The following is a 14,160-nucleotide window of genomic DNA, read 5'->3' on the forward strand; positions in this document are numbered from 1 at the left end:
CTGTGTGTACATGTGCCTCTGTATATCTATGAGCACATGTACCTCTGTGTGCACATGTGCCTCAGTGTACTCACCTAATTGTGAGTACAATTAGGTGAGTACACCGACCTGTGTACCTGTGACCACTGACCATAGTGTGTACCCGTGTGCACGTGTGTGCCTCCGTAAGTACCTGTGTGAACATGTGCCTGTGTGTGTACCTGTGTGCACATGTGCCTCTTTGTGTACCTGTGTACTCATGTGCCTGTGTCTAGAGTATTCCGTGTATATATTTCGTCTATTTCCTCTCTGTCAATTCCCCTGAGTATTTTATACGTTCCTACCATATCCCCCTAACACCCTTCTTTTTTCTAGTGTTGCGTTCCTTCGGGCATTTTTCATATCTCATCTCTCGTAACCCTGGGACGAGCCTCGTCGCAAACATCTGGACCTTTACTAGTTTCCTTATGTGTTTCTTTAGGTGGTGGACTCAATGATGGCGTGGCATACGCTAAGACTGGTCTCAAGTAGGCAGTGTAAAGCACCCTTAATGCCTCCTTACTTAGGTTTTTGAATGATGTTCTAACTTTTGCCAGTGTAGAGTACGCTGCTGTCGATATCCTATTCATATGTGCCTCAGGAGTTTGATTAGGTGTTACGTCCATTCCCAGGTCGCTTTCTCGAATCGTCACATGTAGACAGTTTCCCTTCATTTTGTACTGTCCCTTTGGTCTCCTATTTCCTAATCTCATTTCTATAACTTTACATTTCCTCATGTTGAACTCCATTAACCATTTCTCTGACCATCTCTGCAACCTGTTCAAATCCTCTTGGAGGATCCTACAATCCTCATCTTTCACAACTCTTCTCATTAATTTTGCTTCATCTGCGAACATCCACATATAGGACTCTACTCCTTATAAACATGTCATTAACGTATATTAGAAGTAGAATTGGTCCCAGTACCGATTCATATGGTTCTCCACTAGTTACTGTTCGCCAGTCCGACCTCTCGTCCCTTGCCGTTACTCTTTGGCTCCTTCCTGTTAGGTAGTTCCTTACCCATGCTAGAGCATTTCCACTTACTCCCACCTGCCTCTCAAGTTTGAATAGCAGTCGCATGTCCGGTACTGTACCTGTGTGCACATGTGGCTCAATGTGTACATGTGCCTCTATGTGTACATGTGTGCACATACGTCACTGTGTGTACATGTGCCTCTGTGTAAACCCGTGTGCACATGTGCCTCTGTATGTACTAGTGTGCACATGTGCCTCTGTATGTACCAGTGTGCACATGTGCCTCTGTATGTACTAGTGTGCACATGTGCCTCTGTATGTACCAGTGTGCACATGTGCTTCTGCGTTTACCTTTGTGTACATGTGCCTCTATGTGAACTGTGTGTTCATGTGCCTCTGTGTGAACCTGTCCTTAAGTCATCTGAGAATGCAGCTATTTTAGTATTGGGAAATCGATAGATGACTCCAATAGTCAAGGAGGATTTAAGGGATTTAATGGAAAATTGAGCAAAGGTATATTCACAGTAGTCATCTATATCACTAAGGACACTATTGCAGATGAAGGTATTTTGGTAGTATATAGCTGTGCCACCTCCTTTTTCTGTTAGGCCTACATTGCGAATGGCTCTATAACCAGCTAAGTTAAAAAGTTGTGTATGGTCTTTACTTAGCCAGGTTTCTGTTAAAATAATGGATGATAGCTCAGTACCTAGCGCGGCGAGTAGTGCATTTATGTCATCAAAATGTTTTCCAAGTGAACTGACATTTTGGTTGAAAACTGATGTGTTATTATGGAGTTTGTTTTTTGCCTGGTTTGCTGTGTAATACCAGCAGTGGTGATGATCAATGAGTTGGTTATTGTATATTTGAGATAGCAGATTTTGTTCAGATAAATATCAGTTTGCATGTGGATGCAATGGAGTCAAGGTACAATAAGGTAAACAGTTACAGAGCAGTAAAATACTTAATCTGCTAAAAATAACAATTATTTATGGTAAACAAAGAAAAAAATATGCAAATATATATATAACAGAAATAACTGAAGTAAAATGAAGATTCACTGAATTGATACAGTAATAGCAAATAACATTTGATAATTATGTAAAACAATAGCTTACTTTAATTAAATAATTACACTACAGTTAATTACCAAAGTTACACTAAAACAAAAATGAGGTAGACTTTTTCTTGAGGTGAGATACTATGACGTAGATAGTTTTTTGAGTATATGTCGTATCAGAGGCTAGGTCCAAGGTGGTTGAGTTGTGGTAATATGAGGAAAATACCTTGTAACAACATATTAATAATATATTAGCAAAATTAGCTGTAATCCAGGGTGGAATGGAAGTCGGGAGCATACATTAACAACTTTAACAGTTAACTCACACTCTGTGTGTGATGCGCATAGGTACATATAATAGAATTTGGGGTTTTGGTTGCAATAATTTGGGTGAATTTAGCTAATGTTGTGTTAGAGTTATTAGGTTAGGTCTGGTTTGGTAGAATTGATGCTAGAAAAAACACATCTGGATATTGGAAATAGCAAGATGGACACAGAACTAGCTCTATGAAATGGTTTTGGGAACTAGGTATGTTGTGCTTAAACTGGATTTCGGATAGCGGAAATATTCATTAAATTTAGATGGAATAAGTGAAAACTTGGGTAAAATTTGCTTTGGCTGTGCTATGATACTAAACATTTTAGGAATATTTTTGGTAAATTGCATTAAATTAGGTTGAATTTTGGTAGGCCAGCATTTATTTTGCCAACTTTAATCAAATCTAGCTTTGAATATGATAGGTCAGCTTAGATAAGATTGCATAGGGTAGGATGGAATAGGTGAAAACTTGAGTAAAATGAACTTTGGTTGTGCTATGATACAAAACATTTTGGGTACATTTGTTGTAAATTGTCTTAAATTACGTTGAATTTAGGTGGGATAGCATAAATTATGTCAACTTTAATCAAATATTGCTTAGGATATGCTAGGTCAGGTTAAGTTAGGATTGTGTAGGGTAGGATATAAAATATCTTAATGGTAATTAATGATCTAACTTGTTCAGAATATAGACTAAATTACCCTATTAGGGTTAGAGCCATACCTAGCATTTGTAATGGATGGGTAGAGGCTACATAGGAATGTATGTGAGCATATGGGCGCTGTGGACTTGGGAATGGGGTATGTTATGTCAAGACTGGATGTTGGATATTTGGAAACATACATTAAATTCAGATGACATAGGTCAGACTTGGATAAATTGGGCTTTAAGTTGGGCTATGATTGGATAAATTTGTTGGAAATTGTCTTAAATTTGGTAAATTCAGGTATATTTGTGCAAATTTGATGGAAATTGTATTAAATTAGGTGGGATAGCTTAAATTTGGTCAACTTAAGTTAAGTATAGCTTTGGATGTGCTAGGTCAGGTTAGGTGGAGTTGTGTATGGGTAGAATATATAATATCTTTGGAATAATGAACTAGCATGATCATAAAATAGTGTAAATTTTCCTATTTGGGTTCGAGCTGTAGCTAGCTCATGTAATGGATGGACTGAGGTGACATAGGCTTGTATGTGAGGATATGGGATGCTTATGTTTAGTTAGTTTAGCTTTTGCTTGGTTGAATTTGGTTAAATTTGTGAAGTATAATTTTTCCTAAATTTAGATGAATTTTGGTTCTAATTGATTGCATTTGTGATAGGATATAGTATATTTGCTTAAGTTGTCATAGAAATTACAAACTTCACCTAACCCCACCTGTCCCTAACATAATTAAGGCTAGAACCAGTAATTCTGTTGGATGGTTAGCCTAAATAAATATGGGTGACATAATTGAAGAGGATGTAACAAGAGGGGTATTAATAACTTATGTCCATTAAAACAATGGACATAAGTTACATGAATAGTTTAGCACTAATTATGTTGAAACATTAATGGAAAATGTATGTGCTTTCATATTGAGCTCATAGGATGGCGGACATACCATTCATTCATGTGAAATTCTGACTTTTGGGGAGTTGGTTAAACTCAGAATATTATAAATAATGTCCTAAATATACCTAGAAAAATTTTTGCGAATTGTGTATTGTTTGGCCTAGTTGGCTGTGATTGTATTTGTACTAGAAGCACAATTAATATAGTTCTGTAAGTTGTGCATTAATTGTCCAGGTTATGTATTTTGCATAAGTTGTATGATGATTGCAATTATGTATCCATTATATTCCCTCAAATTGTATATTGTTTGTGCAAGTTGTGTGTTATTTGCACATGTTTTTGTATGTGTATTTGTGGAATTGTGTAGTTGTGTATTTAATAGATATGGACTAGTTATATATAATTCATATTTGGGCTAGATGTGTATTGATTATATTTTGTGAATGTTGTGTATTATTTGTTTATATGTTGTAATTGTATTTGTGTGAACTATCTATATGTGCTGACTGTGTATTTACATATTTGGGCTAGTTATATATTGTATTATTTGTGCTGGATATGTATTTGAGTATAATTATGCAAGTTGTGTAATAATTATGAAAGATGTGTAATAATTGTGCAAGGTGCGTATTAATTGTGTATGTTGTGTAATTGTTTATTTATACCATTGTGAAAGTTGTGTAATTATATAACAAGTTTGCTTGTATTAGCTGTGCAGAGATGTGTATTAATTAGACAATTTGTGTAATATTTGTCCATGTTTTATACTAGCTTTGTGCGAATGGTGTATTGATTGTGTTTTTAATTTCTGAAGTGTAACTGGTGCAACTGTATTTTTTTCCGAATTGTGTATTTGTGTAAGTTCTGTATATGTTATCTGAAAAACGATCTTCATGTGCAAGTGTGAAAGTGTATTTGGTTTATGAGACAATGTGTGGGTATTTTGTGAAAATTATGTTTATGGAATTGTTAAATTTTGATGAAAACACATTTTGATTTTATGAGCATATATGCAATTTTTTATATATATGCATATACCATACTTTGTGCATATGTTATACTTTGAGTGTATATGCAATATTTGTGTAAATGGTTTATTTTGTGTGGAACTGATATATTTTGTATGTAAATGACACATTTTGTCTAAATGGCATATTTTGTGTATGAATGATATATTTTGTGTGTAAATAATATATTTTGTGTGTAATAATATATTTTGTGTGTAAATAATATATTTTGTGTGTAAATAATATATTTTGTGTGTAAATAATATATTTTGTGCATAAATGTAATATCTGGTGTGTAAATGTTGTATTTCTTGTGTAAATGGAATATTTGTGTGGAAATGCTTTGTGCTTAAATGCTATATTAAGTGTAAATGTGTATGTGTTTTATACTGCGTGTTTTTGATTTGGTGTATTTTTAGTGTAAGTACAAGTGTTGCATTTTGTGTGAATGATGTTATTTTAATAAATTTTAATAATAAATTTTAGTGCACCTTATCACAACCTTAGTTTTTTCTTAATAATTGCTAATATATATATATTTCAATGGGACATATACACCCTGGTTTATCCATTTGAGTAATATGTAGGTAGGTATTTTTTCATGTAATTATAATATACGATGTGTTTTAATATAACAGGGTATTTAATAATACTTTGAACTTGTTGGAATAATATGAATAACTTGGCTGATTGGTATGCATTAATATGAATTAACAGTACAAATAATTATGATTACCTTGGGCGAATGAGCTGTGGGGTTACTGAAATCTGATTCCTAATACATTTTAAGGATTCATATGGCATAAATTACATCTGATTAATGGGGCAATGGTGGTATAAACAGGCTATTGCCTATGCATGTATTGGTTGTTAGTATGTGTATGTGTGTATGTATGTATGTATGTATGTATGTATGTATGTATGTATGTATGTATGTATGTATGTATGTATGTATGTATGTATGTATGTATGTATGTATGTATGTAAGTATGTATGTATGTATGTATGTATGTATGTATGTATGTATGTATGTATGTATGTATGTATGTATGTATGTATGTATGTATGTATGTATGTATGTATGTATGTATTTGTGACTGTTGGTTTAGAAACAAGTCAGCTGATTTGCGTATTAAGATTACAAATTTTTGAGGTCTAGAAATGTTTAGCCTATGAATATAGTGCCTAGCATCCAGCTGAGTTGCTAGATGGATGAATTGCGGTGCGACATTTGGACAGCTATTTGATGGATATGAGGACAGTTTCCTAACCTATGAACACAGACACGAATTCGCTGAGCTGCCTGACGTACAATTCTGCTTCATTTGCTGTACGACATTTGGGCAGCAATTTTTGTTTTGAACTTAACACTGCATAATGGATGATTACAGTTGTAGATGACTAGCATATGAATACAGGTATTTGAATGCTGAGTTGCTAGATGTATGATAACCACCTATGGAATATAGTGTACAATTCATCTACAGTGATAAATAATCGCTGCTGCTGTCTGGAAATTACTCTGATATGATATGGTAGAGGAGTTAGTCTCCCTTGCAAATTAGCAAGCACTAGGATTGCTATGACCAACATCTGAAATATTATGCTCGTCCCCCATTGTATTTTTTTGTTAAGACTAGAATGTAAACTTTTATTACAAATAAAATAATAAGAATGTATAAAATGTATATTCTCAAACATGTGATGAGGTTAGGTCAGGTTGGGGATGGATATTCTAGCCATTTTTGAATAATAACAATAAATACACTACATAAATAAGTAGGATGATAAGGCCTCATTGCACATCTTGTGACGTCACTCAAAGTTGAAGAGTCAGGTCGCTGTGAGCCTGTCACACATTTGTTAATGTGAGGCAATATTAATTCTTAACTGAACCCGCTTTTGTGACATCATGCATTGCTAAAGCAACAGATCTTATTACTGTAGGATGTATTTGTTTATTATAGGTTAGGCTAGGATGGTTTGGTAGGGTCGATGAATTGAATAACAGAAAAATAAGAGCAATGATACAATGAGCAAAGATATGAGTGGATATAACGCATCATGGCTTAGCTTGTGATGGCACTTCCCGAGAACAGTTGAGCTATTAAGAGATTAAGGGAATGTGCTAATGAGAGGTTGGGTCCCTCCTTGGAACCACTTGCGTCATTATGGAGGCTAAAAGTAGCGTACCCCATTGGTGGAATAGACCGCATTGGGGGATGAGGGTAACTGCAGAAGGCCTATTTTAAACATACGAAGCAGCTTCTACTCAATCGAGTTCATATATATGTACACTAAATGAGTATTTTGATTGGATATATGCTACAGGCGTTGAGGTGTGAGGTGTTTTTTGAGCATTAATGAGACATACATGGGATTAGCAGTGTGGGAGGAATAAATGAAAATGTCTGAGTAATGTTATAGCTTGTTTTTTAAAATTATGTTATACCAAAAATATTCGCATGTAGCTGGAGGCTCCCGTTGGAAATTTCGAACAGTTATTCTCATACCTAATACAACAGGATGTATTTCCTGTATTAGGCTTCATACACATCTAATATTCATTTACTAATCCTTAATACCACAGGATGTATTTCCTGTATTAAGCGTAATCATTTACTAACACTACTAATATGTAGTTTAGTATTGTAGAATTTACTGTATTAGGTTGTGGAATATCATGTAATTTCTCCTAGAATTGTGTAGTGTTGCGTCAGCCACTCGGAGACTAAATTTCCACATACCTGTAGATCTAACACAGATGTAGCCATTTACTTTCCTTTATTAGGAATAATTATTTAGTAAAAGGTTTACTTTTAGTATACAACAGTTTACTGGAATTCCTGTTACCAGCTTGATCGCTGTTCAAGTAAATAACATCATAATCTAAAATTATTTCGACAACAAAGTTATATGTGCAGTCTATATTAACTGACTTGCACTGTGAGAATTAAAACATCACCACATATAGAATTTATCTAAACCATCAGAAGTGTTCCTAAACGCCTCCTTCCCTATTTAGCTTTAATAAGTAAATATAATTTATGCTCGAATCCTCACGGTGAGCTTTTGCGCATGCGCGACTTTCGGGAAGGAGGAGAGAGGACTCTCGCCATATTCGATAAAGAAGCGTGAAGGTGTTCCGAAGCGGTCCAACAAATCTTATCATCCAGACGGCATCCGAACATCCTTAGATGCCAGATTGAGGACGCAGCTTACTAGAATCACGGACACCAGTTCGGCATTCATTTTACCTTTTATTAATATTTATAGAACTCTTAAATATGATTAATATAGGTAGCCATATCGTCACGCAGCTGGCGTACCAAAAATTCCAACATGAGTGCAATTCTTCCCCTCCAAACATCTAGATATTACTTTATATGTGTTTGAATACTAGTTTGAGGTTGAAATTACGGAATTAACATTATTGCAGCATGGTGCAACACCCTTGAGGAAGCGTGTGACCGCCATAACCTCACGTGCTCCAAGTATCACTATCTCAAACTGTTTCCAGACTGGCGTAAAGTGGACTGCATCTACGTCCCTCTGTCACAGCTGAGATTTAATCAGTTTTCATTGTAGATAGTACCTTATTATTCAGAGTCCATATATATATATCTATCTGATACTGCTTTTTATGCATTATTAATCTTTCCACGGCAGTAGTATTTTTTACATTCCATAATTTACTCATTATCTATGTGTGTGCATATTATACTCATTATTATTATTGCATAATATATGTTACACATAGATTAATCTTATAGAATACCCCCCCCCCCCCCATCCAAAATGTGTCATGGGGAGGCTGGCTCTAGAATTATATAATTTACAGTCATTGCTTAATAGAATATATTCACATATATTCATAGATCTATAAGCCACTGATTTTCTCATTTCATTACTCATTCTGGTCCTTCGAGCTATCTTAGAATTAATCATTATTTTGCATTCTTAAAATTATACATTTTATTAGTATTATACTGGAGCCAAAATTCCCCACAACTCCAGTAGGGGTTTCAGTAGTGTTCCTATGGCTGATTTTTTACGTTATTTTAACGCTGTCCCATGTGAGATGCATATTAGTTCATGCCCTGTGTTGCTCCCCTTGTTTGGGGAGCCTTGAAGAAAGATTGGCAAAGCTTAAACTACATTCTCTAGAAAGGCAAAGAATTAAGGGGTGAGATGATAAAGGTATGCAAGTGGATGATTGGACATAACAAAGGGGATATTAATAGGCATATAAACATGAGACAGAAGACGAGACAATAGGTATAAATTGAATAAGTTTAAATTTAAGAAAAAAACCTGGATATATACTGGTTCGGTAACAGGGATGAACGCTGTGATACATGTTAGTTCATGCTCTGTGTTGCTCCCCTTGTTTCATACGAATGAGTGATGGTGGATTTCATTCATTACAATGCAACCTTCCTAGTAGGAATAGACCTACTGTAGTTCATATAATAGCAGCAGTTGGTGTTTTAGTTAACATAGATTGGAAAAGTAAATAGGAGATCCTGCAAAAGGCCTTCTGCAAATTTCATTTCTTATGTTTAATATGCTATTTTATCTAGAAATTGAACTTTGAACTAGGGAAACATTAAAAAAATGGTTTTAACTATACAATAACAGAAAACGGACTTATTCAGGGGAGATGAAAATTGACTGACGTCATTGACCATTAGCGATGTCTGTGCAAGGTCACCGAGGTAACGAAATTGAAGTGCGACAGAAGCTACCTTTTTAATCCCCTTGAGCGAAACGGCAGAGAGTAGGAGGGTTCCTTTCCATTCCCATTTTGGAAAATAATATATGACTGAAGGAAGAGATTAATAACTGATATGAAAATATGAAAACACCCCACGGGCCAATGCCTGGCAGAGGGGAAAAAAATGTGAAAACACCCCTGCGCCATAGACCAGCAGGGAAAAAAATCGATAGACTGGCAGGGGAAAAAATCGAAAACACCACTGCGCCATAGACCGACAGTGGAAAAAAAATTAATATTGCCGGTCTATGGGGCCCTTTCAACTACTATCAGTTGATTGACAGTTGAGAGGTGGGACCAAAGAGCCAGAGCTCAACCTTTGCAAGTACAACTAGGTAAGTACACACACACAAACACACACACACACACAGAGCCACAGAGATATTAGAAAGAACTTTTTTAGTGTCAGAGTGGTGGACAAATGGTATGCATTAGGAAGAGATGTGGTGGAGGTTGACTCCATACACAGTTTCAAGTGTAGATATGATAGAGCCCGATAGGCTCAGGGATCTGTGCACCTGTTGATTGACGGTTGAGAGGCGGGACCAAAGAGCCAGAGCTCAACCCCTGCAAACACAACTAGGTGAGTACAACTAGGTGAATACACACACACACACACACACACACACTCACCTGTGGGCCTCATAGCCTGGTGGATAGCACGCAGAACTCGTAATTCTGTGGCGCGGGTTCGATCTCCGCACGAGGCAGAAACAAATTGGCAAAGTTTCTTTCACCCTGAATGCCCCTGTTACCTAGCAGTAAATAGGTACCTGGGAGTTAGTCAGCGGGCTGCTTCCTGGGGTGTGTGTGTGTGTGGTGTGAAAAAAAGTAGTTAGTAAACAGTTGATTGACAGTTGAGAGGCGGGCCGAAAGAGCAAAGCTCAACCCCCGCAAACACAGCTAGGTGAATACAACTAGGTGAATACCTGTGGGCGCCGGTGGCTGTGTAGATAGCACGCTGTACATATAATCCTTTGGTCTGGGTTCGATCCCCGGTGATGGCAGAAACAAAATGGACAGAGTTTCTTTCACCCTGATGTGCCTGTTCTGTTTCCTAGCAGCAAATAGGTTCTTGGGAGTTAGACAGCTGTTTCTGGCTGCTTCTTGGGTGGGGTGTGTGTGGGGGGGGGGGGGGGAAATTAAATAGTTAATAGTTAGTGACAGTTGAGAGGCGAGCCGAAAGAGCAGAGCTCAACCCCCACAAGCACAACTAGGTGAATACACACACACTGATCATTGTAGATTAACACTAACCCTGGGGAACAAAAAAGGGATAAAGCAAGATAGTAAGAAAACAGTTCCTGTTTTCTTGGTTCCTCTCCACAGTTGGAGGAGAGGAAAAGGGCGAGTCATGCATGGAGATGACTGCTCGTGTATGGAGGGAAATCAGTGAGGAATATAAAGACATGAGGGAAACCTTAATTAACTGCAGATGGAACTCAGTAAAGCACAAGAGGAGATAAATAAAAAAAATAAAAACAAGCCCTCCTCCGACTCTGGCCCAGCCAACCAACCCCCAGCTAGCAGGGGATGTAACAGTGGCCTCTACAATGGGGGGGCCACCTTTGCTGAAATGCTGGGGAAGTGCCCAAGAGCCATGTCTACAATCAAAGAAGTGGCAATGAAAGTAGTAACTTCACAGGAGGCAGCAAGATGCACGAGCCAGCTAATGGAAAGGAAAAAGAGCTGTAGTCATGGTAGGTATTAAGGAACAAGAAGGTCCCAAGCAGGAGGAATGGAGGGCTATTGACTAAGCTGCAATGTCAGGGATACTAAAGGAGATAGGAATGGTAGGTGCTCAACAAGACATAAAAAAAAAATCTGGGTTGCCCAGTACAACAAAGACAAAAATCGATTGATCAAGGAAGTTTTCAGGAACGAGGCCACCAAATTGGACCTTCTAGTAAAGAAGAGCAAACTGAAAAATGTAAGGAAATACAACAAGCTATTCCTTCAGAGGGACATGACAAGGGATGAGATAATACCAGCCACAATTGTAAGGAAACGGTGCAGGCTGAGGGAAGGGAGCCAGTGAACCTCAGCCTCCAACCCAGCAATCCCAGAGGGGAGTGGGGAACCTCAATCCAGTAATTCAGGAAACCCAGACTGGACTGGAACTTCCCCACCCAATAGGAGCTCCCACCCACCCCATCCCTAAGCACAAATCTTCCCTTTCCCCTACACAATGCTCACCATAACACCCAAATCCTTCTTCACCCCCCCTATACCCCAAGCATCCCCTGCCTTCCCATCCCCCTGGTCTTCTTCCTGCTCCAAGCAGGCCCATGCAAGATCTAAGCTCTCCATCCCCCGCCCCACCTCCCCTGAAGCCCCTGTTAACTACATTACAGGAGGACGAACACTCACCCCGAGCACTGTCTGCCCCTCAACCCAGAGCACTCCCTGCTCCCCCACCCCCAGAACTTCTTCCTGTCGCAAGCAGGCCTGGGCAAGATTTAAGCCCTACATACATACACCACTGCCCACTCCCCTGAACCCCTGGTAACTACCCCACAGGAGGATCAGCTTACCCAAGTAACCATGCCCATGGAATGGCTTCCTACACTACTGGGGAGGGTGGGTGAAAATGGATATATGAAAGTGAGCTTCAAGGTAATGTACTCAAACATCGATGGGATTACCAATAAACCAAGTGAATTGGCGGAAAAGGCGCAGGAAGAAAACACAAATGTAATAGGACTCGCAAAAACAAAATTGTCAGGAGTCATGACAAACGCTGTGTTTCCAAAGGACTACTATATAGTAAGGAAAGAGAGGGAAGGGAGAAGAAGATGAGTGGCCTTGCTGATAAGGAATGACTGGAGTTTTGAAGAGATGGAAATTCCGGGCCGTGAATTAGTCAGAGACTACATAACAGGATCTATGACAATGGGTGGACCTAACATAACAATAACAGTCATTTACAACCCTCTACTGAATGACAGAAGACCTAGACAGGAGTTCGATAAGAATAACATGGCAATCAATAATATAATGGAGAGAGCAGCTTCAGGTGCCTGCAGGAATGGATCCAGACTATTAACCATGGGCGATTTCAACCATGGAAAGATAGACTGGGAGAATGGGGACCACATAGAAGTGCAGATACTTTGAGAGCTAAACTCTTGGAAGAGGCAACAAGGAACTTTCTGGGCCAACATGTCAGGGAACCCACAAGAATGACAAACCATCTAGACTCGACCTGATATTCACCTTGAATAAGTCAGAAATAAGAGAAGTCAAATTTGAAGCCTCTATGAGATTGAGTGCCCACAGTATATTGACATTTGAGTATATGGTAGAGACAAGGATAACCTATCCAAGGATGGGATTGGAGGGGAAAAGACTAAATTACCGAAGAGGGAAACATGACGAGACGAGGAATTTTCTAATGGGAATACCATTGGAAACATAACTCAAAGAGAAAACTGTACAAAATATAATGGATTATGTAATCCAGAAGTACCAGGAGGCTGCAGACACATTTATCCTGGCCAAAAAAAAAAAATTATAAGCAAAAGAATAATCCATGGTTTAATCAGGTATGTAAGGTAGCGAAGCAATTGAGTACAAGAACATGGAGAAACTACACGTAACAGAACACCAGAGAGCAGGGAGAGATACCAGAGGGCAAGAAATGAGTACTTCAGAGTGAGGAGAGAAGCAGAGACAGTATGAAAATGACATCATACGTAAAGTCAAGACCCAACCAAAACTGCTCCAAAACCACACCACGAGGAAAACAGCAGGGAAGGAACAAGTAATGAAACTGTGAAAACAGTTTCACTTGCAAACACCTAATTGTTTTAACCCATATTGACATGGGTTAAATATGGGCCAAATAGGTGTGTGAAGAACTCAACTAGAGATTCCAGGAGGTCTTCACAATAGAACAAGGAGAAGCCAGTGCACTAAATGAGGAAGAGGCAAACCAAGAAACCTTGTAGGAATTTGGCCTCACCAGTGATGAGGTCAAAATAAATCTGTTGGAGCAGAATGTGACAAAGGCTGTTGGGCCTTTCAGAATCTTACCATGGGTACTAATAGAAGGTGCAGAAACAGTAAGAGTGCCACTCTCTATGGTGTATAACAGGTTACTGGAAACAGGAGATGTACCAGAAAGCTGGAAGACAGCTAATATAGTCCCTATTAAGAAAAAGGGGTGACAGGCAAGAGGCACTGAACTATAGACCAGTTTCCTAACCTGTATACCATGCAAGGTGATGGAGAAGATCGTGAAGAAAAGGCTCATAGAGTATCTGGAGGGAAATAGCTTAGTAACACTGTCGTGACGCTGAATCCCGGTTCATTCCGAACACAGCGATTACACAACACATAACACCTTGCCTCAGCAACCGTTACTACCACCGTGTACTCCTACACACCCCAGACCCTTGAGGCGTACCACTAGGTTTGTACTGGAACACAATGAGTGAACATATG

At 38.4% G+C, this 14,160-nt stretch overlaps 1 protein-coding gene across 1 annotated transcript; it reads right to left on the minus strand.

Annotated features, from left to right (window-relative positions):
- Positions 1–377: 377 nt before the first annotated feature.
- On the minus strand, positions 378–881 carry LOC138355687 (uncharacterized). Its single transcript, XM_069311010.1, has one exon. The coding sequence runs from the start codon at positions 879–881 to the stop codon at positions 378–380; it is 504 nt and encodes a 167-aa protein (XP_069167111.1).
- Between the last annotated feature and the right edge of the window lie 13,279 nt (positions 882–14,160).

The sequence above is a fragment of the Procambarus clarkii genome, chromosome 68 (assembly GCF_040958095.1).
Source record: "Procambarus clarkii isolate CNS0578487 chromosome 68, FALCON_Pclarkii_2.0, whole genome shotgun sequence".
NCBI classification, from domain to species: Eukaryota; Metazoa; Arthropoda; class Malacostraca; order Decapoda; family Cambaridae; genus Procambarus; species Procambarus clarkii.